General features: G+C 36.6%; 3 protein-coding genes across 3 annotated transcripts; all 3 read left to right on the forward strand.

Annotated features, from left to right (window-relative positions):
- LOC104701607 (transcription factor TCP15-like) lies at positions 1,085–2,822 on the forward strand. Its single transcript, XM_010417322.2, has one exon. It carries the CDS (start codon positions 1,369–1,371, stop codon positions 2,362–2,364), a length of 996 nt encoding a protein of 331 aa, XP_010415624.1. The 5' UTR covers positions 1,085–1,368; the 3' UTR covers positions 2,365–2,822.
- On the forward strand, positions 7,436–9,009 carry LOC104701608 (HVA22-like protein c). Its single transcript, XM_010417323.2, has 5 exons — positions 7,436–7,627; positions 7,836–7,862; positions 8,173–8,295; positions 8,387–8,645; positions 8,757–9,009. The coding sequence occupies exons 1-5, from the start codon at positions 7,560–7,562 to the stop codon at positions 8,832–8,834; spliced, it is 555 nt and encodes a 184-aa protein (XP_010415625.1). The 5' UTR covers positions 7,436–7,559; the 3' UTR covers positions 8,835–9,009.
- Positions 9,128–13,914, forward strand: LOC104701609. Its single transcript, XM_010417324.2, has 9 exons — positions 9,128–9,863; positions 9,972–10,058; positions 10,169–10,258; positions 10,479–10,559; positions 10,648–10,812; positions 10,886–12,958; positions 13,057–13,203; positions 13,280–13,557; positions 13,666–13,914. Exons 1-9 carry the CDS (start codon positions 9,816–9,818, stop codon positions 13,754–13,756), a joined length of 3,060 nt encoding a protein of 1,019 aa, XP_010415626.1. The 5' UTR covers positions 9,128–9,815; the 3' UTR covers positions 13,757–13,914.

A 23,562-nucleotide genomic window follows, 5' to 3' on the forward strand; every position in this document is an offset into this window, starting at 1 on the left:
AGCAGTTGGATTCTATTATATCATGTGGATCTCGTGAACTACCATAGAGCCAAAGGATTAATCACTGTCAATAATAATTCTATCTATTTATTATTCTGTTGTCACATATGTACAAAATATCGTATGTAAAACTTCTGAGTTCTGTCTGAATCGCTGAAATTTTCGCTAAATGTGCGCAATTAATTTCCCCGATCGCTTGAAGTTAACAGTTACGACGAAAACACTCTGACGTCAGTTTTTAAATTATTGGAAAGAATGAAAAAGAGTGTTCGATAGATATCGAATAGGGTTGTATTATTACTAATCAAACACAATAAATACGTACGAACATNAACAAAAGAGAAGCATTACAAATTTGCTTTTATATACAAATCTATAAAGGACTATATAAGATTTTTTTATCTTGCGTATAAGTTATACCGTATAATATAGTCTTTTAAATAATAATAATATTAATATCAAACTGGTAACTCATTCAAGACGAGAAAAATAGAAAATCCATCTGTCTCATAAAAAAGCAGTTGGATTCTATTATATCATGTGGATCTCGTGAACTACCATAGAGCCAAAGGATTAATCACTGTCAATAATAATTCTATCTATTTATTATTCTGTTGTCACATATGTACAAAATATCGTATGTAAAACTTCTGAGTTCTGTCTGAATCGCTGAAATTTTCGCTAAATGTGCGCAATTAATTTCCCCGATCGCTTGAAGTTAACAGTTACGACGAAAACACTCTGACGTCAGTTTTTAAATTATTGGAAAGAATGAAAAAGAGTGTTCGATAGATATCGAATAGGGTTGTATTATTACTAATCAAACACAATAAATACGTACGAACATCACCGTTTATTTTCTCACTCATTTTGATCACTGTACGTTTACGTAACACACCACACACCCCCAAAAATAAAAGAAAAAACACATCTTATATTTGAATATTTTGTACAGATTGGAGAACCACGTAGCCCCATCTCTTTTATTTCCAAAAATGACGAGAAATTCTCAAAGGGAATAGTTTATAATGTAAATAAAATTCCATAAATAAAAAAAACAAAAGATATAAAGCAGCAAGAAAAAAAAATTAAAATAAAAGTCCATGCTTTCATATTCATTGCTTTAATCTCTCTATCTCTCTCTCTCTCTCAGACATAGACACACAGCTAAGCTTCCCATCTGAAAGGAGTTTCATGTCCTTAAGGACCATATTATAACCTCTCTCTATCTCTCTCTCTCTAAAAAGAAGCAGCAAAAAAACAGAGATTTATAGAGAGAGAGATTACTATGGCTCACATAAAGATCTAACAGAGACAGTGGTATAGTCCCACTTCCCCACCACCTAAGCTTCGATCATCATCATCATCATGGATCCGGATCCGGACCATAACCCGAATCATCGGCCCAACTTCCCTCTCCAGCTTCTTGATTCTTCTTCCTCCTCTTCCACTTCCTTAGCCATCATCCCTGCTTCTTCCGAACTTAGCTCCGAGCCTAAGAAGCCTCCTCCTAAGCGAACCTCTACCAAGGACCGACACACCAAAGTCGAAGGCCGAGGCCGTCGGATCCGTATGCCTGCCATGTGCGCTGCTCGTGTCTTTCAGCTCACACGTGAGCTTGGCCATAAGTCCGACGGTGAAACCATCGAGTGGCTACTCCAACAAGCTGAGCCGGCGGTTATAGCCGCTACAGGGACTGGAACCATTCCGGCTAACTTCACTTCTTTAAACATCTCACTTCGTAGCTCAAGATCCTCTCTCTCTGCTGCTCATCTTCGTACAACTCCTAGTAGCTATTACTTCCATTCTCCGCATCAGTCCATAACTCATCTTCAGCATCATCATCAGCAACAGGTTCGTCCCAAGAACGAGTCACATTCTTCGTCTTCTTCTTCTTCACAGCTCTTAGAACACAACCAAATGGGGAACTATCTAGTACAATCAACTGCTGGATCTTTGCCTACGAGCCAGAGTCCTGCCACGGCGCCGTTTTGGAGTAGTGGTGACAACACACAGAACCTATGGGCTTTTAATATCAATCCTCATCATTCCGGTGTTGTCTCCGGAGATGTTTATAACCCCAACGGTGGTGGTGGTGGCGGTGGAGGTGGAGGTGGTGGTGGCGGTGGTGTCCATCTTATGAATTTTGCAGCTCCGATTGCTTTGTTTTCCGGACAGCCTTTGGCGTCTGGTTATGGAGGAGGTGGCGGCGGTGGAGAAAATAGCCATTATGGAGTTTTAGCTGCGTTGAACGCTGCTTACCGACCGGTGGCGGAAACGGCGAACCATAACAACCAACAAAACCGCGACGGAGAGCATCATCACAACCATCAAGAAGATGGAAGCACCAGTCATCATTCCTAGGCAAACACACACAAACATATATATTCTGTGAGATTTATTTTTCTTTGGTCCTTTCGTTTTGTTTGTTTGTTCTTAACAAGCGTGTTTTTTTTTCGCATTGCTTTTTATTTTTTTCACTATTTCATATATTTTTTTCTTTCTAAATTCTAAGAGCTCTGATCGGATTTTATCTTTATTCTTCTTATTAATGTATTGAGTAAGTATGAACGTGATTATCGATATATCTTAGTATTTGGATTTTGCTATTAAGCTCTTTTCTTTGTTTTTTTTTTGTTTTCTAGAGGTTTTGGCCTCATTAAGTATTACATTTGTCTTGTCAAATGTTTTTCTCTCTTTGAGTGTGAGAGTTTTCTAATGAGACACACTACTTGATTAGGGTTTTTGAACAAGTTTTCTATAATGTGTCTTATATTATTGTATACTAGTAGTTGCTCCGTGCGTAGCACAGATTTAGTTTACATTGTTTTTGGATATTTTTTTTTTTGTAATTTTGGAGATTGTTAGTTAAAAAAATATTAATTAAATAAAAATATCATGTAAGATTTGAGATACTGTATCAGAATTAGTAAAATGTGTATCTTTCTATTTATAAAACAAATTGTTGTTAAGAGCATATGGAAAATTTATTATTTAATTGGATAATAAATACACTAATCTTTATATCAATTAGATAAATGTGATTTATACTTTCTCCGGTTTTTTACTTATCGTTTAAGGTTTTCTCACACAAATAAAAAAGACTATTAAATTGTCTATTTTACCTTTTATTAATATATTTTATAAATATTTCATTGGTTAATTCTTTAAAACAGCAGGGATGAAACAGGGATATTCACCCAACATTTTCATTGAAAACCTAAAACGACAACTAAATTAAATCAGAGGGAGAATTTCATTGTTATAGGAGTCACATGAACTATGTGAGAGTTATAGATATGCAATCATTACATATTTATATATTTTCTTATATATGTAATATTTCTAAATACTATTATTAATCATTCATTGCATTACTATAAATATTATGAAAGTTACAAAAATGAGAGTTAGTATAAAATATGGGATTAATGAGATGGAATAGAAAAGTTAATAAAAAAAATATGCCAAGTTTATAAAAATACATTATTGTGAATTAATAACTAAATTGTCTATTGTTTTAAATATATATTCACTTCTTTCTTTAAACAGAAATATATAAAGTTATCTCTTTATCAAAAAAATATATATATTCAAATTCTCATTTAGTTATTTAGAAATTATATATATATATATATATATATATTAAAATATACTTTAGTTTATTTTAAATGGATTGGAAACAAAATAAAATAATGTAATATCAAGATCATGTGAATTATTTATATTAAAGTGTGGAAATAAAACAGCCAATTATTACTCGACATTATCCTATACAACCCAAATATTATAATCTTATATCTTTAAACTATTTAATCATCAAATTATTTGTTAATTGAAAAAATTTGTCACACTAAAAATTAAGAGAAACAAAATGACACTTGTGAAAGAAGAGAGCATCAAATGACAATCTTTTGGAGCTTTCTAAAAGAAAACTTTACTTTATTATTAGTGATATAATATAGTAAGGTTTCTTTCAACTCATACTCTAAGAATCTGACGCCCAACATAATTATATATTAAATTATTTTAAAATCAAATATACGTGAAATTATTTATTTTCTTTTATAAGTATTTTAAAATGATTGCATAAATCATAAAAAGATGAACAAAGTAAAAATAATTTACATTTGTGGGAAAAATATTCAAGACTTAGTAAGATAATATTTTTTTTCTAAAGTTAGTAACTTCCCAAAAATGGATGATCCGAACAACGATACTATTGTTACTAGTGTTTTGTTGTTCGTTGGAGATTGAATCGAGGATAAAATAAAAAGTAAATGTTTTAGTTTTTAGAAAATAAGGCAATGCATAAAATGATGGCATTCTTACAAATCAAACCTAAGTAATTATGTTCATAATTTAATTTTATATAAACATTTTTTCAAAAATTTAAACTAATTTACTTAAATAATACCATCCCATCATCTTACTTAATTTATATAATATTCAAACACATAAATTAAACCTAAAAATTCAAACATATAAATTTAATTTAATGTTGGTATAGTTCCAAGATGAAACCAATAACAACTGATATAAGGTGGCTCTAGATTCTTGGGGGCTGCATATGTTTATGATTAAAGAAAGGAGGAAGAAAATGTTGATGTTTTTTTTTTTTTTTATGGGCTTCTAATTAAATAGGTCCAAACTATAGTTAATTAGGTCAAAACAAAAAAAATACAGGTGTCAGAAATATAGTAAGCCAAGTGTCATCTACTTAGCAAAAGTTGAAAAAAACTTTCTGTAATTATATAAGATATCAGTAGGGCTAGTCAATAAGATATTATAAATTATCAATTAATCTCTTCGTTCATGGTTTAATTCTTTCGACTACATTGTCTCGGAGAGGTACATATTACGTTGGTTATCTCCTTTGATCTATTATTTTCTCATTATGAATCACATCTTGGTCTGATCAATATTGGCTGGTATATCAATGTTTGATGGTAATTAACTATAATAATACTTTGCTGACATGTTTAGTAATAAAATCATATTGTTCAAGTTAAGCATTAAAATGTGATTGGTTGGTTATTATAAGTGTGTTGATGACGAGTGGATATCCATTATCTTGTAGATATGATGACATATTAATGCCAGTAGGTCTTGCTATACGCATCGTTTGGGATGCGTTTAATATATTGAATTTATAGCCGTTGCATAATTTTTATGGCATTTATTTTGCGAGAATGCATGGTCTGTATAGTTCTATTTCGGATCAGCAATGAAACGTAAGATACAAGAAGTAGAACTTAAAAAAATATTTATAGATCCATATGGTCGGTACTCGCAACTAATTTGGTCTTGTACGTGCTACATTTGAAGACTCACGATTTTTAATCTCCGTATCAGTGAAACTTATTATCAACTTTAATTCTTGTTAAATGGAAACGTATATATATGCATACATAGAATTGTGTTTGTATGTCAGAGTTTTGTGAATTTCGGAGAGCCAAAAATATCACCAAGAATATTTCAGTCTGCTAAAAATTTTGAAGAAATATATTTATACTGTAAAGTTAAAACAATATGTCTAGAACGAAACTCTATTGAATGTAGATTTATGTTTCTGTGCATGCATATGTAATAAGCAAGTTAAAAAAAAACTCATGATGGTTAGAAAATTCCAGCTTTATCTTTTATTGGATGGATGAAACATCGATTATATGTAATCTATAATGGGGACATGGGATACATCGATTGAAGATGTAAAATTAGCCAGGAAATTTCATCATACGGAAAAATACATAAGCACATGTAACATGCGTAATAACCATATCGCTGCATCTTGTGTCGGTCTACATTATTTATTAGTTTTATGTTTACTATTTATGTACATACGGTCTTCCCATGCATAGGTATACATATATAGAGAAACGAATGTGTAATTGATCTAAGCTGTATATAAATCAGAGATATCAACGAGCATGGGAATTGAGGCGTTAATAATTTTAAAATAATACACACAGCTCATTTTATATATAATTAGTTAATATTCTGCTAATAGAGAAGCAAATTATTGTTCTATATAAAACCAGTATGTATATATATTGAAAACAATACTTGAAGTTTCCGTAGATCGGTGTGAACCATTCATTGACATCATAGGCCTGTCGGTTATATAATCTCATCCATATGTTATGTCAATGAATTTATCTGTTAAATAAAGGAAATTATCAAGCATTTTTACAGGAATATGCGATTTTTTTTTTTTATCTCAATAATATGACCGATAAGCTAAAAGTACATTAGATTTCACGGTGATAGAAAAATATATAGACACAGACACACAGATGATCTCATGAATCTTCTTTGATATTTGTATATTATTGTTTACGTATTACTTTTATACTAGATGATAAACATATAAGATACGAGAGTCATGAGTCTCATGACCGATCATTGTTTTTATGTCGGCGTTTTATTTTATAATAAAAAGAATAGGAAAGGGCACAAGTAGAAGTAGTAGTATAATCTGGCATTACCCAATAGGTCCAAAAGGAATTAAAATGTCTCTAAAGTATGCTTAAAATATAGATGTATGGATCTACGTAGTTATATATACCCCATATAGAAGAGTGTATTCGTTGTTCTTGATCTGGAAAAAGATTAGGTTATCATCATTCCATCACTTGCTTCTCTATTATGTTTAATCAGGCTACGCTAATACAATCATTCGTCATCTAATTCACGATAATCATTTTAAATATTTCTAGAAGAAATAATGATAAAAAGGCTACTGTAAAGGCATGAAATACCATATAGCATATCATTATCAATACTTAAAAGACATAAATTTCGAATACCAAAGAAAAGTCTTTATATGGTTTCAACCTTTTTCTGTTTCATGATTGATTATAAAAAAAAGTTTGCCAAAAAAAAAAAAAAAAAAAGATTGATAAGAAAAAAGAAAGCTACAGACGAATCCTTTATGCTCAGGCCCAGTTGGAATAATCCTCCAGCTCCATTAGTTGATATGAGGTAGATAGAAAACATGGTCTCCTGTAAGGCCCATCCATTTATTAGATTTTTTTGTAAGCCCATGTTGGATTAAGCTGACAAGAACGTCAAGACTCAAGTGTATATGGTCTTTTCCAAGGCACACAACCAAGGTCTAGACTCTAGAGAGTAATTAGAGACCAGACTTGGGAGATTGGACCATCGATCAAGATTAAGTTACTATTTTAAAAAAATTGTAGTAATATTCAAAGTTATAATAGTTTTTTTTTATAGAAACATATAAATTGATATAAGAAAAAAATCACAAGTAATAGTTCAAATTTCCAACAGATGTGGTTGGAAAGGAAATAAAATTATCCATAATAAAGTGTAAATTTTCGGTGCCTCTTTTTTACCCCAAAATTTTGAAAAGTACATAATAGATAAAAAAAAAGGTGAAGGGAGTGGTCATAAAAGTCCAAGAAGGGTCTCTGTAAGTGAAACCTGGCCTCCACTTTTGTTGTTTCTACTTCTACTGTGAGAGAAAGAGAGAAGAAAAAAAAAAGAAAAGGGGAAAGCTTTAGAAGTTGGAAGAGTTCAACTGGAGAGTAATAATAATGCCTTCAAATTCTGGAGATGATAATGTTCTTCAAGTTCTCATCAAGAACTTTGATGTCCTTGCTCTGTAAATCCCTCTCTCCCTGTTCTTTTATTCCCCTTTACAGATCCTATCTTGATTTGTTTTGTGTGTGTTATTTAGATCCTATCTTGGTTCCTTAGTTTTATTTCTACTAAGTTTAGCTACATTTTCTACTAGATAAGTTTTGAAAAATGAAACCCTCTTTTAGATTAGACTAATTTATGAAGTTTTTGTGGTGTTCTTGCTTTTGCAGCCCATTGGTTACTCTTGTCTACCCTCTGTAAGTGAAACCTTTCCCTCTCTCGCTCTCTCATATGATTTGTGTTAAAATTTGTTTGATATGGCTAATTTAACTGTTACCAAAAACTCACTTTCTAGGCCAATCTTTCGTTCAGATTTATTAGATGAACATTTGAAAATTTTGGGGTTAAATAAATATAAAAACAAAACCTTTTAAAACTTTGATCCTATGCCATCAAAGAATAAAAAATCTATTTCAGATGCACGTATACCCACACAAACCCACTTAGAATCCAAGACACGAGGCATTACACTTTTGTAATAATTGAATTTTATGTTGTGCAAAACAGGTATGCATCAGTGAAGGCAATAGAGACAAGATCATTACCAGAAGATGAGCAATGGCTCACTTACTGGGTTCTCTACGCACTCCTCTCTCTCTTTGAACTCACTTTCTCCAAACCTCTCGAATGGTTAGTGTGATTCATTAACACTCCAATACTTTCTCCTTACATAATTGGATACTAATACTTATTAGTTTTTGTTTTTGGTTATTCTTGTAAGGTTTCCGATATGGCCATACATGAAGCTGTTTGGGATATGTTGGTTAGTGTTACCACAGTTTAACGGAGCACAACATGTCTACAAACATTTCGTAAGACCATTCTACAGAGATCCTCAAAGAGCAACCACCAAGATTTGGTATGTTCCTCACAAGAAATTCAATTTCTTCCCTAAACGAGACGACGACGACATCCTCACTGCTGCTGAGAAATACATGGAACAACACGGTACCGAGGCGTTTGAGCGAATGATCGTTAGGGTAAGTAAAATTCACATTGCTCTCATATACTTAAAAATGTTACATACTACACATAATGATGGTATATTAGCTAATGTAATGTTGTGTTTTTCTTTTTGTGTGTGGATGCAGAAGGATAGTTATGAAAGAGGGAGGAGTACTAGAGGAGCCAATCATTACATGATCTTTGATGATGACTATAGGTACTAAAGTTACCACCATGTTACATTGGTCTTGGTCTCGGTCTGTTCTTAAACCCGGTTTAGCTACTTTCAGTTTATAAGCTCTCGCTATATATTGTCTGTCTCTATGGTTTTTTAAAAATAATTTGCCAGGATTATGTATAAGCTCTGCCTCTATCTAGTAAACATGATTTTGCTAAAGTTTCAAGTTCGGTTAAAATATTCCACTCAAGACTAATATAGAATTCAATGTTAACACCTACTACATCTTTTAGTTTGTTTATTTTGTGGAAAAAGAACAAGAAAAACATTTCCTGTTTTGTGTGTGTGTGTCAGTGTGTAAGCAAAAGTTTAAGTCAAATGATTAGAAATATTCAATTATTATCTTGTAACGAGTTGGGCTTATGGGCTGGGCCTAGATTAATTATTAACGATACGCGAGCATATAGTTATGGGAAATAATGAAATTAAAAGTAGAATAATTAAAAAAATAAATAAAAAATAAGAAAGAAAGGTTTTTTGAATACGGGAGCGAAGCATAGGCGTATAGGTTCTCATAAATCACGACAAGCCTCTCAAAATATTTGCTCCTCCATCCTCATCGCCGGAGATCGACGACGGTACAGGCTTCTACGTCCGGCGAGGCTGGTTTTCGTTTCCGCATTTGATACTTATCGAGGTTTTCAGGATCCAAACCAGAGGCGTGCCCTGTGGCATTTTGGCTTTCGATATCAAGAATAGGATGTGAGAATTTTGGTGAACAGGAGATTGGGAAAGCTAGGGGATTTATAGAGTGGATTCGCTGTTTTTTTGGTTTAATGTGCATTTTGGACTTGAGGGTTTGGGGATTTTGTAAATTATTTCAGTTTTGAAGGGATTCTAACTTTAGTAGAATGGGTTAGATAAGATTAAGAATGATTGGAACGAGATTAGAGTAATGTTAAACGGTTTGGTTGAGAATTATGATTCCAATTCAAAAAGGGATTAGCTCTTTGCAGCAGCTTCATCAATGGCTGATTCCTTGAGAATTAGTCTCTCTGAAAGAGACGTCGAACAGGTACCTCTTTACTCTTTTATCAGCTGTGTCTTTTTAGGTCATTTCTTGATAGTTAGTATGGTTTGAAGCAGTGTATTTTTATACCATTTGTGTAATGATTTTTTCCAGGCCATTACGTCTCTTAAGAAAGGGTCGTACTTGCTGAAATACGGACGTAGAGGGAAGCCTAAGTTTTGTCCATTCCAGCTCACAAGTGTAGGATTTTCATTTGACGCCATGTTTCTCTTCTGATAATTCTGAATTTTAGAGAGAGAACTCTCTATAGTCTTCTTGTTTTAGTCATGTATATTATATGTGATATATAGGATGAGTCTGCATTAGTATGGTACTCTGGAAAAGAAGAGAAGCAGATTAAGCTGAATCAAGTCCAGAGAATTGTTCCTGGACAACGCACGGTGAGTTTTTCTCTGCAATATGCATGTTTCGTTCACAAAACAAGTACAGTTTCTTAATTATATCTTAGAGTCTGAAATATGTTTATATCCCCATTTCGACTATTGCTACTTTGTAAGATGGTCTCATGTTCTATTGGCGTCAATACATATTATTACCATTCTTCTTTCTTCGACTTGTTCTTGCTTTCATCTTAGACTCAATGGCTAAAGTTTGTTTCAGGCTACATTTAAGAGATACCCACGCCCTGAGAAAGAGTATCAGTCATTTTCGCTTATATGTCCCGACAGGTCCTTGGATTTGGTGAGTTTTCGTGCCATTTACCAATGATAGAAAAGCATTTAGAGAGTTCATGGTTCATCGTTGACCTTGTTGACGATGTTTTGAGCAGATATGTAAAGACAAAGATGAAGCAGAAGTTTGGGTTGTTGGTTTGAAGGCATTGATTACTAGAGTAAAAGTCTCCAAATGGAAAAACACTATTAAACCTGAGATCACTTCAGCTGAATGTCCAACCCCTCATGCTCGAAGAGTGTCTCCGTTTGTAACAATTCTTGTGAGTCACACCACGTTTTATGTTTTTAAGAATTTGAACAAACACCTTAATACTTTGCATCATCGTACTACAGGATCAAGTTACTCAACCCTCTACTGAGACGTCTGCACCTAATCGGTTGGGAAAAGTGTTTGCTGACATTGTCTCAATTACTGCACCCGCCAGTAACAATCAAACAGAAGCCAATGCCAACACCTTCTCTCCATTTTCTCCAGCTCCGTCAATTGTTGAAAATTCAAATTCACGGTTCTCGACCAGTGACCCAGTTCGGATCAGTCTATCTAGCGTTGTGAGCACCTCTAGCCATGGTTCATGTCACGAAGACTTTGATGCCTTAGGTGATGTTTTTGTCTGGGGTGAAGCTATATATGATGGTGTACTGAGCGGTACTGGAAAGTCACTGAACTCCACGACAGAGGATGCCCTTTTACCAAAAGCATTAGAGTCAACAATAGTTCTTGATGCCCAAAACATTGCATGTGGTAGGTGTCATGCGGTTTTAGTTACCAAACAAGGAGAGATCTTCAGCTGGGGCGAGGGAGCAGGAGGAAAGCTAGGGCACGGCATAGAAAAAGATGCCCACCAACCAAAGTTCATTAGTAGTGTCAGAGGAATTGGTTTCAAATCTGTAGCCTGTGGGGATTTCCATACATGCGCTGTTACTCATTCCGGTGATCTTTACAGTTGGGGTGATGGCACTCATAATGTTGATTTGCTTGGGCACGGGAATGAATCCAGTTGTTGGATTCCCAAGAGAGTGACTGGTGTCTTACAGGGAACTCATGTATCGTATGTCGCTTGCGGTCCCTGGCATACAGCAGTAGTTGCATCATCAGGCCAATTGTTCACGTTTGGAGATGGATCTTTTGGTGCTCTGGGTCATGGAGACCGGAGAAGCACAAGTGTTCCACGTGAAGTTGAAAGCCTAAGTGGACTAATGGTAGTGAAGGTTGCTTGTGGCGTTTGGCATACAGCTGCAGTGGTAGAAGTGACTAATGAAGCATCTGATGCAGAAGTTGGCTCTTCATGCGGGCAAGTCTTCACATGGGGGGACGGCGAAAAAGGCCAACTTGGTCATGGTGATTATGATGCAAAACTACTTCCCGAGTGTGTAATCTCATTAAAAAATGAAAATATCTACCAAGTTGCCTGCGGACATAGTCTCACGGTTTGTCTTACATCCACAGGACATGTGTATACAATGGGTAGTACGGTTTATGGCCAGCTCGGAAATCCTACCGCCAAAGGAAACTTTCCTGCACGTGTTGAAGGAGACATAGTAGAGGCTTCTGTGGAGGAGATTGCGTGTGGTTCTTATCATGTTGCAGTCTTGACATCTAAATCAGAAATTTACACATGGGGAAAGGGATTAAATGGCCAGTTAGGCCAAGGAAACGTTGAGAACAAAATGGAACCTGCAGTTGTGGGATTTCTGAAAGAAAAGCAAGTGAAGGCTATTACATGTGGATCAAACTTTACTGCTGTGATTTGTGTTCACAAATGGGTACCTGGCTCTGAACATTCTCTATGTGCTGGTTGCCGCAATCCCTTCACCTTTAGAAGAAAACGCCACAACTGTTACAACTGTGGCCTGGTATTTTGTAAAGTATGCAGCAGTAGGAAGTCTCTGAGAGCTGCTCTGGCACCTGATATGAACAAACCATATAGAGTGTGTTACGGATGTTTTACGAAGCTGAAAAAGTCTAGAGAATCATCTCCCTCTACGCCAACTTCACAGGCCAGAAACTTTTTGAACATGCGGAAATCAACAGATGTTCCAGAAAGAGACAGCTTAACTCAAAGATTCCTCTCAGTGCACTCTAGAATATCGTCTGCTGACTCTTTATTGCATTACGGTGAAAGAAGGCACCACAGACGAGACTTAAAAAATGAAGCAAATAACCGTAATGTCTTTCCTTTCATGAATGGCAGTTTACAGCCTCTTGGTTCGCCATTATCCAAAGGATCAACAGCGTTGCCGAAAATTCCCAAGGTTAAAATTCCTGGTTCAGGAGTGAGCTCTCGCACAGCGTCTCCTGTTTCAGTAAAGTCAACTAGTCCACGTCGATCTTATGAAGTTGCAGCTGAGGAATCTAAACAAATAAAAGAAAGTTTTAGTCAAGAAATGGCAGGTCTAAAGGAACAGGTAGTGGTTTCTAACCATATCCATTTTCATCTGTAGATCACATCAAAAGCAAATGCTTCTAGACCTAAAAGAATGTTTCTGTTCACTGAACATTGTAGGTAGAACAACTTAATTTCAAAACCCACCAACTTGAAGAGGAACTCGAAAAAACTAGAAAGCAGTTGAAAGTGGTTACTGCAATGGCAGCAGATGAAGCAGAGGAAAACAGATCTGCAAAGGAGGTTATTAGATCTCTGACCACTCAGGTTTGACATTTTTCCAGACTCAAACTCAACTACATTCGTCTATCGATCACCCATAACTTTACTATGGTCAATGCAGATGAAGGAAATGGTTGAAAAACAATCTCAAAAGGATGGTATTAGCACCAACTCAAAGCACACAGACAAAGAGACAGTAACACAGACTAGTAGCCAAACACATATAAGAAGCATGGTTTCTCATGATAGTCAAAATAACCTAACAAGTAGGAGCTTAGCTAACGGGCATAGGAAACACAGTGAGAAGCCAGAGAGAGTTGTGCAAGACGAACCAGGAGTGTATTTAACATTGTTGTCTTTACCTGGTGGTGGTAATGAACTCAAGCGTGTCAGGTTCAGGTATATGATTGCTTCTTATCTCCTTATCATGTACTTAATAAGCAAAACAACATGACATATCATGTTTTTTATCGTTCAAGCTCGCTAAAAACTTTTCTTTTATCGCAGCCGGAAACAATTTACCGAAGAACAAGCGGAGAAGTGGTGGGGTGAAAATGGAGGTAAAGTGTGTGAACGCCACAACATTCTAGTGTCTTAGGACTCATGTGTCTTGCTACAATAGAGAAAGACTAAAAAGGATAAAGAAAAGATAGTGACGTATAGAATATATAGAGAAAACACATGGATGCAGATTTGGAACATGATGTTTTCTGCTGTTCATAGAAGAAAAAAATGTTTGATGTAAATTATATTAAATCTACTCTTTTGTGAATATTTTCTGTTTGCTTAATTAAGATGTACAAACTCCTAATCAGAGCAAGCAGATACTTAATTGTCATGCTTTAACCCAAAAAAAAGGTCAATCACACTCGCACAACGGGTTGCACTTTGGCTAGTCCATGAGTTTTTTACTCTCTCTTTCTGCCATGAACTGATAAAAACATTCCTCAAATCCGAGTCGGTTGTTCAAGAAGACGTAACGTATTATGAGTAATGACACTTTTATGCAAGAAAAGAAAACGGAAAAAAATCTAAATTTTCAAATTTTCCCAAAAAAAAAATAGGGTGATTTTATCCAAATTAGGTAATATTACTAGAATCCATAAAAAAAGATTTTATTACTATAATATTTCGGGTATTTTGAAAATACCCAGCGTGCCCTTGTTTTATGTTACCGGAAAAAACGTTATTACAAAAATGTCATTGCCACATCAGACGCCACGTCAGAAATCACTGACGTGTAACCATAACTCATCTATAACGCGTTACAGATGAATGTTGCGGTTGAGTTATAGGTATGTTGCGGATGAGTTATGGAAAAAAACATTTGAGTAAGAGTGGACGGTTGACTTATAGCATAACTCAACCAAGCGTTACGATTGACTTATTAAATCTGGTTGAGATATGCTATAACTCAACCGTCCTTACGGTTGAGTTTTCTCCCGACGGTTGAGTTATCAAAATTTTGGCTGAGTTATCAATACGACACGGCTAAATTACCATTTCCGACTGGTTGAGTTATGAAAAACGGCTGACTTATGAGCAACTGTTACGGTTGAGTTATCGTACAACTCAACCGTGATCGGTTGACTTATCGTACAACTCAACCGTGATCGGTTGACTTATCGTACAACTCAACCGTGATAGGTTGACTTATCATACAGCTCAACCATTTGACGGTTGACTTAGTAGCAAAAAAATAATTACTAGAATGTTATTCAGTTACGGCTGACTTATTAAACGATACCGGCTGAGTTACATATTTTCAGTTGATGAAGCGGCTGAATTTGGCAGCAATTGTTTTGCTTTTTAATTACTGTAATGTTTTTTAATTACTGTAATGTTTTTCATGTTGTGGCTGAGTTTTATATAGGCTGAGTTATTAATTGTTTGATGGCTGAGTTGCCACGTCGGACGCGAAATCCATGTCAGCATTCCATGTCATATTTTTTTTTCTCCGGAAATACGAAACGTCGTTCTTCAACTGGTAAATAAGTGAACTATTTACCTTCTTCTTCAATTTTCTTCTTCACCTAGTTCTTTCTACTTCTTCTTCACATTCTTCTTCACCTTGTTCTTCTACTTCTTCTTCACCTTGTTCTTCATTTTTCTTTCAGGGATCCAGTTCCGGTTCTAGTTGTTTCCCGTAATTGGGTAAAGACACAGAGATATGTATTTAACATCGACGATAGAGGTTGTATAGTTGTGCAGATCAATGGAGGCACAACACACGACAAGCTTGTGAAGCTTGTTCTTGAAGACTACGGATTGGACGCGTTTAGCCATGAGCTAAAGCTGAGCTACATGTTCTCGAACAAGACACTGAAACTAATGGCGCATGATACTCCACCAATTTTTGTCTCCAATGATCGACAGTTGCAATGTTTTTTAGGGCTATGGAAAACTGATCAGCTCCGTCTCTGTGTAGAGTTTTCGGCGAAAGAGTCTACATAAACTAGTGGATCTAGAGGAAGCATGATAAGCAGTGACTCGAAAGTAGAACCTACATACGAAGTGTACGATGGGAGATTTGAAGGCACTTGTTTTAATAATGGTAAGATCGTTGACAAAGAAAACGAAGAAGAACAAGAAGCTGTCGAAGTAGCATCTAACGAAGAAGAAGACGATGAATTTTAAGGCCGATTTGATTTTGTCGACGACTCCGATGGTGAGTAATTTGATGAGGAGCAATTTTCTGTATTGGGCGAACCTCAGAGTAAAGAGGAAGACCCACCTACTCCGCCTCCTCAGAAGAAAGCTCATAAAGATGATAACTTTGCTGGATCGAAGATGAATCCGGAGGCTATTAGGTTGGAGGTGTCAACGCTAAAAATTGATGTAGGACAAAGATACAAGAGCAAAAAGGAGTTCAGGAATCACGTGAAACTTATTTCGGTTAGGGATTGATTTGATTTTAATGTACCGTTATCAAATCCGAGACAAGTGGTTTTTAGGTGCTGGGTTGAAGGATGTCTTTGGAGAGTTCGTGCATCTGTACAAGGGAATGACCCAGATTTTCATGTTCGTGTGTACGATTCGGACACACACATGTTCTGTGATGGAACGTTCTATTAGATCCCGCCAATCAACAGCTGATGTATTGGCAGGTCTTTACAGGGACTATCTTGGTGATCTTGGTCCGGATGTTAAACCTAAAATTGTCGGAGTCATTTTCAATAAGCAATTTAGTCTAAAGGTAATAACTATGTTTCGACTGACTTATTGACGATAATGGCTAACTTATAGGTATGGATAGGCTGAGTTATTTACATGTTACGACTGATTTATTCATTATTTACGGCTGACTTATTCGAATGTATCGGCTGAGTAAACTATATGTAATGGCTGATTTATTAATTTGTTTGGTGTCAACAGATGGGTTATTGGAAGGCATATCGAACGCTGCTGAATGCAAGGTAGATCGATTAGGGGACTCCTGAGGATAGTTTTAGCGAGTTGCCCTCTTACATATACAAGTTAAGAAGGGAAAATCCGGGTACAGTCACGCGTCTTCAAATAGATGATGAAGACAAATTCAAATATGTTTTTATTGCTTTTGGTGCGAGTATTGCTGGGTTTGCTTTCATGCGCAAAGTTGTTATTGTCGATGGAACGTTTCTCCATGGTAGTTACAAAGGGACGCTTCTAACAGCCCTAGCTCAGGATGGTAACTTTCAAATTTTCCCATTAGCTTTCACTGTTGTTGACACTGAAAATGATGAGTCTTGGCGTTGGTTTTTTACACAACTCAAAGTTGCCATTCCTGACGAAAAGGATCTTGCGATAATCTCCGACAGACATAAATCAATAGGGAAAGCGATTGGTTAAGTGTATCTGTTGGCTTCGCGTGGAATTTGCACTTACCATTTGTATAAGAACATCTTGGTGAAGTTCAAAGGAAAACATTTGTTCCCTCTGGTGAAAAAAACGGCAAGGTGTTTTAGGCTGTCTGATTTTAATGAGGCTTTCAATGAGATTGAAACATGTTATCCCAAACTACATGGATACCTCCAATGAGCTGGTGTCCGAATGTGGGCGCGTGTTCATTTCCCGGGTGAAAGATACAATTTAATGACAGCGAATATTGCAGAATCAATGAACCATGCACTGTCAAATGCTAGAAGTCTTCCCATAGTTCGAATGCTAGAATCGGTACGGAATATGATGACCAAATGGTTTTCTGAACGGAGAGAGGATGCGAAATCGCAGCTAACAACGATCACTCGAGGTGTTGAGAAACTGTTACAGGTAAGTTTACATAACTCAGCCATAACAGCTTTCATATATCAGCCGTAACTGTTTCCATATATCAGCCATCAACCATAACAGCTTTCATATATCAGCCGTAACTGTTTCCATATATCAGCCATTACCATTATAGTTTTCATAACTCAGCCTAAAATGTTTTTTTTTTGTTCTACTCCCTACTAGGAACGTGTCACCACAACAAGACTTATGGAGGTACTAACGATTGATACTGTACGTGTGCAAGTGAGCTATGGATCATCTTTGCATGTTGTAAATTTGGACCTAAAAAAATGCACATGCCGTCGTTTCGACCACGAGAAAATACCATGCATCCATGCAATCGCAGCTGCAGAGCATATGGATGTGTCTCGTATATCCATGTGCGATGCAAAATTTAGGAGTGTCGATTTGGTTAACGGATGAGCTGGTTCAATTATGCCTCCAGATGAATCATACCCTTCTCCTGAAGCTGTGGATAATCAGAAGTGCTTGCCTCCGATTGTTGTGAACCAGCCAAGAAGGCCCAAGAAGTGTAGGATTAAATCATCTTTGGAAGTTGCCATTGAAAATAAACGCCCTAGGAAGCAACTAGCATGTTCGCGATGTAAGCAAGTTGGGCACAATGTGAAAACTTGTCGGATGTAGTTAGGGAGATTTGTGTTATTTTGTGTAATAACTCAGCCGTCAAGTCGTATAAACCAGTCGTTTGCTCTCATATTGTTCCTTTTGATAACTCAGCCGTCAAGTAATATATATCAGCTATCTACTTTCAGATTGTTTTGTGTGATAACTCAGCCATTACTTACGATAACTCAGCCATCAACGAGACCTTTCATTTTCCCGTAAAACTATAACTCATCTGTTAAGCAAAATTTTGGCGGGAAACCGTAAGTTAACCTAATAATAGACGCGACCTTTCTTTTGATAACTCAGCCATTATAGATTATTAATTTTGATAACCCAGCCGTCACATAAAACTATAACTCAGCCGTAACATTACNCTGAGTTATTTACATGTTACGACTGATTTATTCATTATTTACGGCTGACTTATTCGAATGTATCGGCTGAGTAATCTATATGTAATGGCTGATTTATTAATTTGTTTGGTGTCAACAGATGGGTTATTGGAAGGCATATCGAACGCTGCTGAATGCAAGGTAGATCGATTAGGGGACTCCTGAGGATAGTTTTAGCGAGTTGCCCTCTTACATATACAAGTTAAGAAGGGAAAATCCGGGTACAGTCACGCGTCTTCAAATAGATGATGAAGACAAATTCAAATATGTTTTTATTGCTTTTGGTGCGAGTATTGCTGGGTTTGCTTTCATGCGCAAAGTTGTTATTGTCGATGGAACGTTTCTCCATGGTAGTTACAAAGGGACGCTTCTAACAGCCCTAGCTCAGGATGGTAACTTTCAAATTTTCCCATTAGCTTTCACTGTTGTTGACACTGAAAATGATGAGTCTTGGCGTTGGTTTTTTACACAACTCAAAGTTGCCATTCCTGACGAAAAGGATCTTGCGATAATCTCCGACAGACATAAATCAATAGGGAAAGCGATTGGTTAAGTGTATCTGTTGGCTTCGCGTGGAATTTGCACTTACCATTTGTATAAGAACATCTTGGTGAAGTTCAAAGGAAAACATTTGTTCCCTCTGGTGAAAAAAACGGCAAGGTGTTTTAGGCTGTCTGATTTTAATGAGGCTTTCAATGAGATTGAAACATGTTATCCCAAACTACATGGATACCTCCAATGAGCTGGTGTCCGAATGTGGGCGCGTGTTCATTTCCCGGGTGAAAGATACAATTTAATGACAGCGAATATTGCAGAATCAATGAACCATGCACTGTCAAATGCTAGAAGTCTTCCCATAGTTCGAATGCTAGAATCGGTACGGAATATGATGACCAAATGGTTTTCTGAACGGAGAGAGGATGCGAAATCGCAGCTAACAACGATCACTCGAGGTGTTGAGAAACTGTTACAGGTAAGTTTACATAACTCAGCCATAACAGCTTTCATATATCAGCCGTAACTGTTTCCATATATCAGCCATCAACCATAACAGCTTTCATATATCAGCCGTAACTGTTTCCATATATCAGCCATTACCATTATAGTTTTCATAACTCAGCCTAAAATGTTTTTTTTTTGTTCTACTCCCTACTAGGAACGTGTCACCACAACAAGACTTATGGAGGTACTAACGATTGATACTGTACGTGTGCAAGTGAGCTATGGATCATCTTTGCATGTTGTAAATTTGGACCTAAAAAAATGCACATGCCGTCGTTTCGACCACGAGAAAATACCATGCATCCATGCAATCGCAGCTGCAGAGCATATGGATGTGTCTCGTATATCCATGTGCGATGCAAAATTTAGGAGTGTCGATTTGGTTAACGGATGAGCTGGTTCAATTATGCCTCCAGATGAATCATACCCTTCTCCTGAAGCTGTGGATAATCAGAAGTGCTTGCCTCCGATTGTTGTGAACCAGCCAAGAAGGCCCAAGAAGTGTAGGATTAAATCATCTTTGGAAGTTGCCATTGAAAATAAACGCCCTAGGAAGCAACTAGCATGTTCGCGATGTAAGCAAGTTGGGCACAATGTGAAAACTTGTCGGATGTAGTTAGGGAGATTTGTGTTATTTTGTGTAATAACTCAGCCGTCAAGTCGTATAAACCAGTCGTTTGCTCTCATATTGTTCCTTTTGATAACTCAGCCGTCAAGTAATATATATCAGCTATCTACTTTCAGATTGTTTTGTGTGATAACTCAGCCATTACTTACGATAACTCAGCCATCAACGAGACCTTTCATTTTCCCGTAAAACTATAACTCATCTGTTAAGCAAAATTTTGGCGGGAAACCGTAAGTTAACCTAATAATAGACGCGACCTTTCTTTTGATAACTCAGCCATTATAGATTATTAATTTTGATAACCCAGCCGTCACATAAAACTATAACTCAGCCGTAACATTACTATAATTCAGCCTCAAAGTGAGAGTAGATACTAAAATGTGGAAGCATAAAAGGTGGATACATAGAACATATTAAGGTAAAACTGGGAAATCACTGCTAGAAACCCTAAAGGATCTCAGAGACTTTGAGGGACAACCACAAAAGGTTACAGCTTTTGCACATGATTATATAGTCTCCATAGCGGAGAGAATGGAAACCATAATCCAGACATTACATCCAAGCACAAGCGGGTGAAGGGAGTAACGGGCTGTCAGGATAGTGATGGGAGGCTGCGTATGAGTTTTTTCGGGCCGTCTTATAACGAGATAACTCATACAGAAAATCATTATCGGTTTCCATGGCATCCGAAGACATCAGAGGATAATGATATGCATCAAACAGCTAGAGGTAATGGACGGCCATAACCTCATTCCCTTGACAAATACTTAGCACCCCACATGCAAAGGTGGCATAAGCATCGGCCGGTACAATACGACTGAGAATATCAATCCCACGCTAGATATCTCTATCCTCAGCCACAACCCTTTAGCCCTTCGTAGTAGATGGCAATGGGGTTACGGGCGTCAAAGCATTTGACGAAGAAAGGCCTGTACCGCCCTTCAATTTGGAGGCCACCGTCAGGGGCATTGGATGTGTTGATTTGTGATGGATCAGTACAAAGGCAATAGATAGCAGCTGTCTTTATTACTTCTTTACTGTATACTGCATTTCTTCCCCTACGACCAGCCCTTAAAATAGAACCAAGTGACCACCATTGATCTTCTGCAGCAAGGGAAACGATTTTTATGAAAACATCGTCGGGGAGATCCGGCATCCTGGGTGCTCGAGCGGATATAGTGTTGTAAACAATAATTTTATTCTAGTTTATAGTTGAGAGGTAATAGACTAAAGTAACGGAAATACTTGTATATATACAGAGATGGAATAATAGTATATTATTTGTTTGGACCGGCCGATTACAAGAAAGTTATTTGGAAGATGACCTTTCGTTTTCCCGTAAATATTATAACTCAGCCGTAAAACGATATTTTGGCGGGAAACCATAAGTTAACCTAATAATAGACGTGAATTTTTGTTATTCCTATATCAGCACAGACTGAAATATTTTATTAAAAGGAACAAATCAAGATAAATTATTCAAGAGTTTTTAAAATAGATTTGAACTATTTAAGTTCATATTTCAGTTTCCTCTCCCAACATATTGGTTTGTCATCTCTCTAGCCATTGCTTCAAACCTTGTCCTATCAGATTTGTAGAGGTTGGCAAGATTTTCATTGATCTGGTCCTCATCATCGACCTCTGTTTCAATCAACTTCTCCACTAATCTCTTGAAAAGCAAAATAATCGACATGGGATGCCAATAGGCGGACTTCAACACTCTTAGGTATATGCCTCCATTATCTGATATGTTTGGGTGGCAAATTTTTGTGACAAAACAAACCTGCATTATCAAGAAATTATATTAAAAAAACTATTGAGTTGCTGCAAAAAGAGGAGTCCTAATACACATGCTTGCTAAAATAAAAGGCAGTATAATCAAAAACAAATAGCTTGGGGGATTATTTGGGTAATCAGGCGGAAAATGAAGACTCATTTTAAACACTCCCCCTTCATAAGGGGTGTTCACCGGCCCGATTAAAGTAGCCTCCCAATGGAAAATGTCGTCATCAACAATTACTAACAAAAAGGCAAACACACTCAATCTCTTTTATCCTTAACAGTAAAACAAATCTAATCTGAAGATGTATGCGTTTACCTGCTGTGACGTTTGTCGAATGATCCCTATTCAAATATTTCAAACCAGACCTTAGATGTCTTGAAGAAAGATGGGCCATTTCTGACGGATTGAAGGAAGAAGGTTATAGGATTTGTCGACTCTGAGAGATGATTTATACGTTTTCATGAGACAAAGGTTTGATGTGTAAGTCAAGAGCAAAAAGTATTTATAATACACGCAGCGTCTCTTTGGTTTAAAAAAAAATACATATTTTTTACCCCTTCAACGCGTATTTATAACCGAACAAAAGTGACGCTTCGCGTATTACCCCTAAGCGATGGTAGTTGAGAGGTAATAAATAGACTAATAATTTTATTGTTAAGCAATATTTTGGCGGGAAACCATAAGTTAATCCTGTAATAGACGCATCGACGAGACCTTTTCGGAATTAGAAATCACTATAACTCAGCTGTCACATGAATAAACGAGACCTTTCGTTTTCCTATAAATACTATAACTCAGCCGTCAAGTCATATATATATTTCAGCTATCTACTTTCAGGTTGTTAATTGTGATAATTCAGCCATCACTTACTATAACTCAGCCATGACATCAATCAACGAGACCTTTCGTTTTCCCGTAATACTATAACTCAGCCGTTAAGCAATATTTTGGCGGGAAACCCAAAGTTAACCTAATAATAGACGCAACCTTTCGTTTCGGTTTCTTATTCATTGTATCATTGTACCTATAAATATCCTCTACATCCAAGTACAATATATAGCATTTCCTTCGATCATTGCATATGTAAGTCTCCTCTCCATCCCCTCTCAATCTATTTCATATTTTCTGATCATTGCACCTATCAATTGGTGATGGTTGTTTTTATTTTGATAGCCGAGCTATGGACGGAGAGGGTTCCAGTAGACGTCAAAAACGCAAGGCAGACGAACCAATATCGCCAGCAAGAGATGCTGATTACGAGTGGGTAGAGGAATCACTATTGGCCGTGTCCGAAGCTTTTACTCAGACAAGAGTCGCGGCCGATACGGAGACAAAGCGTCGCTACACAGAAATTCTGCGTATGATGGATGAGCATATGAAGAAGAAGGAAGAGAAGACCGTCCTCGTGCATCAAGTGGAACTAATCGACGCTCAACTATCCCAACTGAATCAAATCTTGGGTGGAGAACTTGTCGACTTAGCGACTGAGCACAAGAGGTTAGAGGAGATGAGAGAGATTGCGGAGGCCGATTCCGACCAGTGTGTGGTTCCTCCTCCTCTTGATTGGGATAAACTATAACTCATGGTTCCTCCTCCTCTTAATCGGTTTTTAGAAGTCAATTCCATTGTAATGTCGTGTCTTCTTCTTTATGAACTCTGAACTTGTTTTTTTTTTTTTTTTTTTTGTAATGTTTCATATTAATATAACTCAGTCGGTATTACGA

This window comes from Camelina sativa, chromosome 7, assembly GCF_000633955.1.
Source record: "Camelina sativa cultivar DH55 chromosome 7, Cs, whole genome shotgun sequence".
In the NCBI taxonomy this organism is placed as follows: Eukaryota; Viridiplantae; Streptophyta; class Magnoliopsida; order Brassicales; family Brassicaceae; genus Camelina; species Camelina sativa.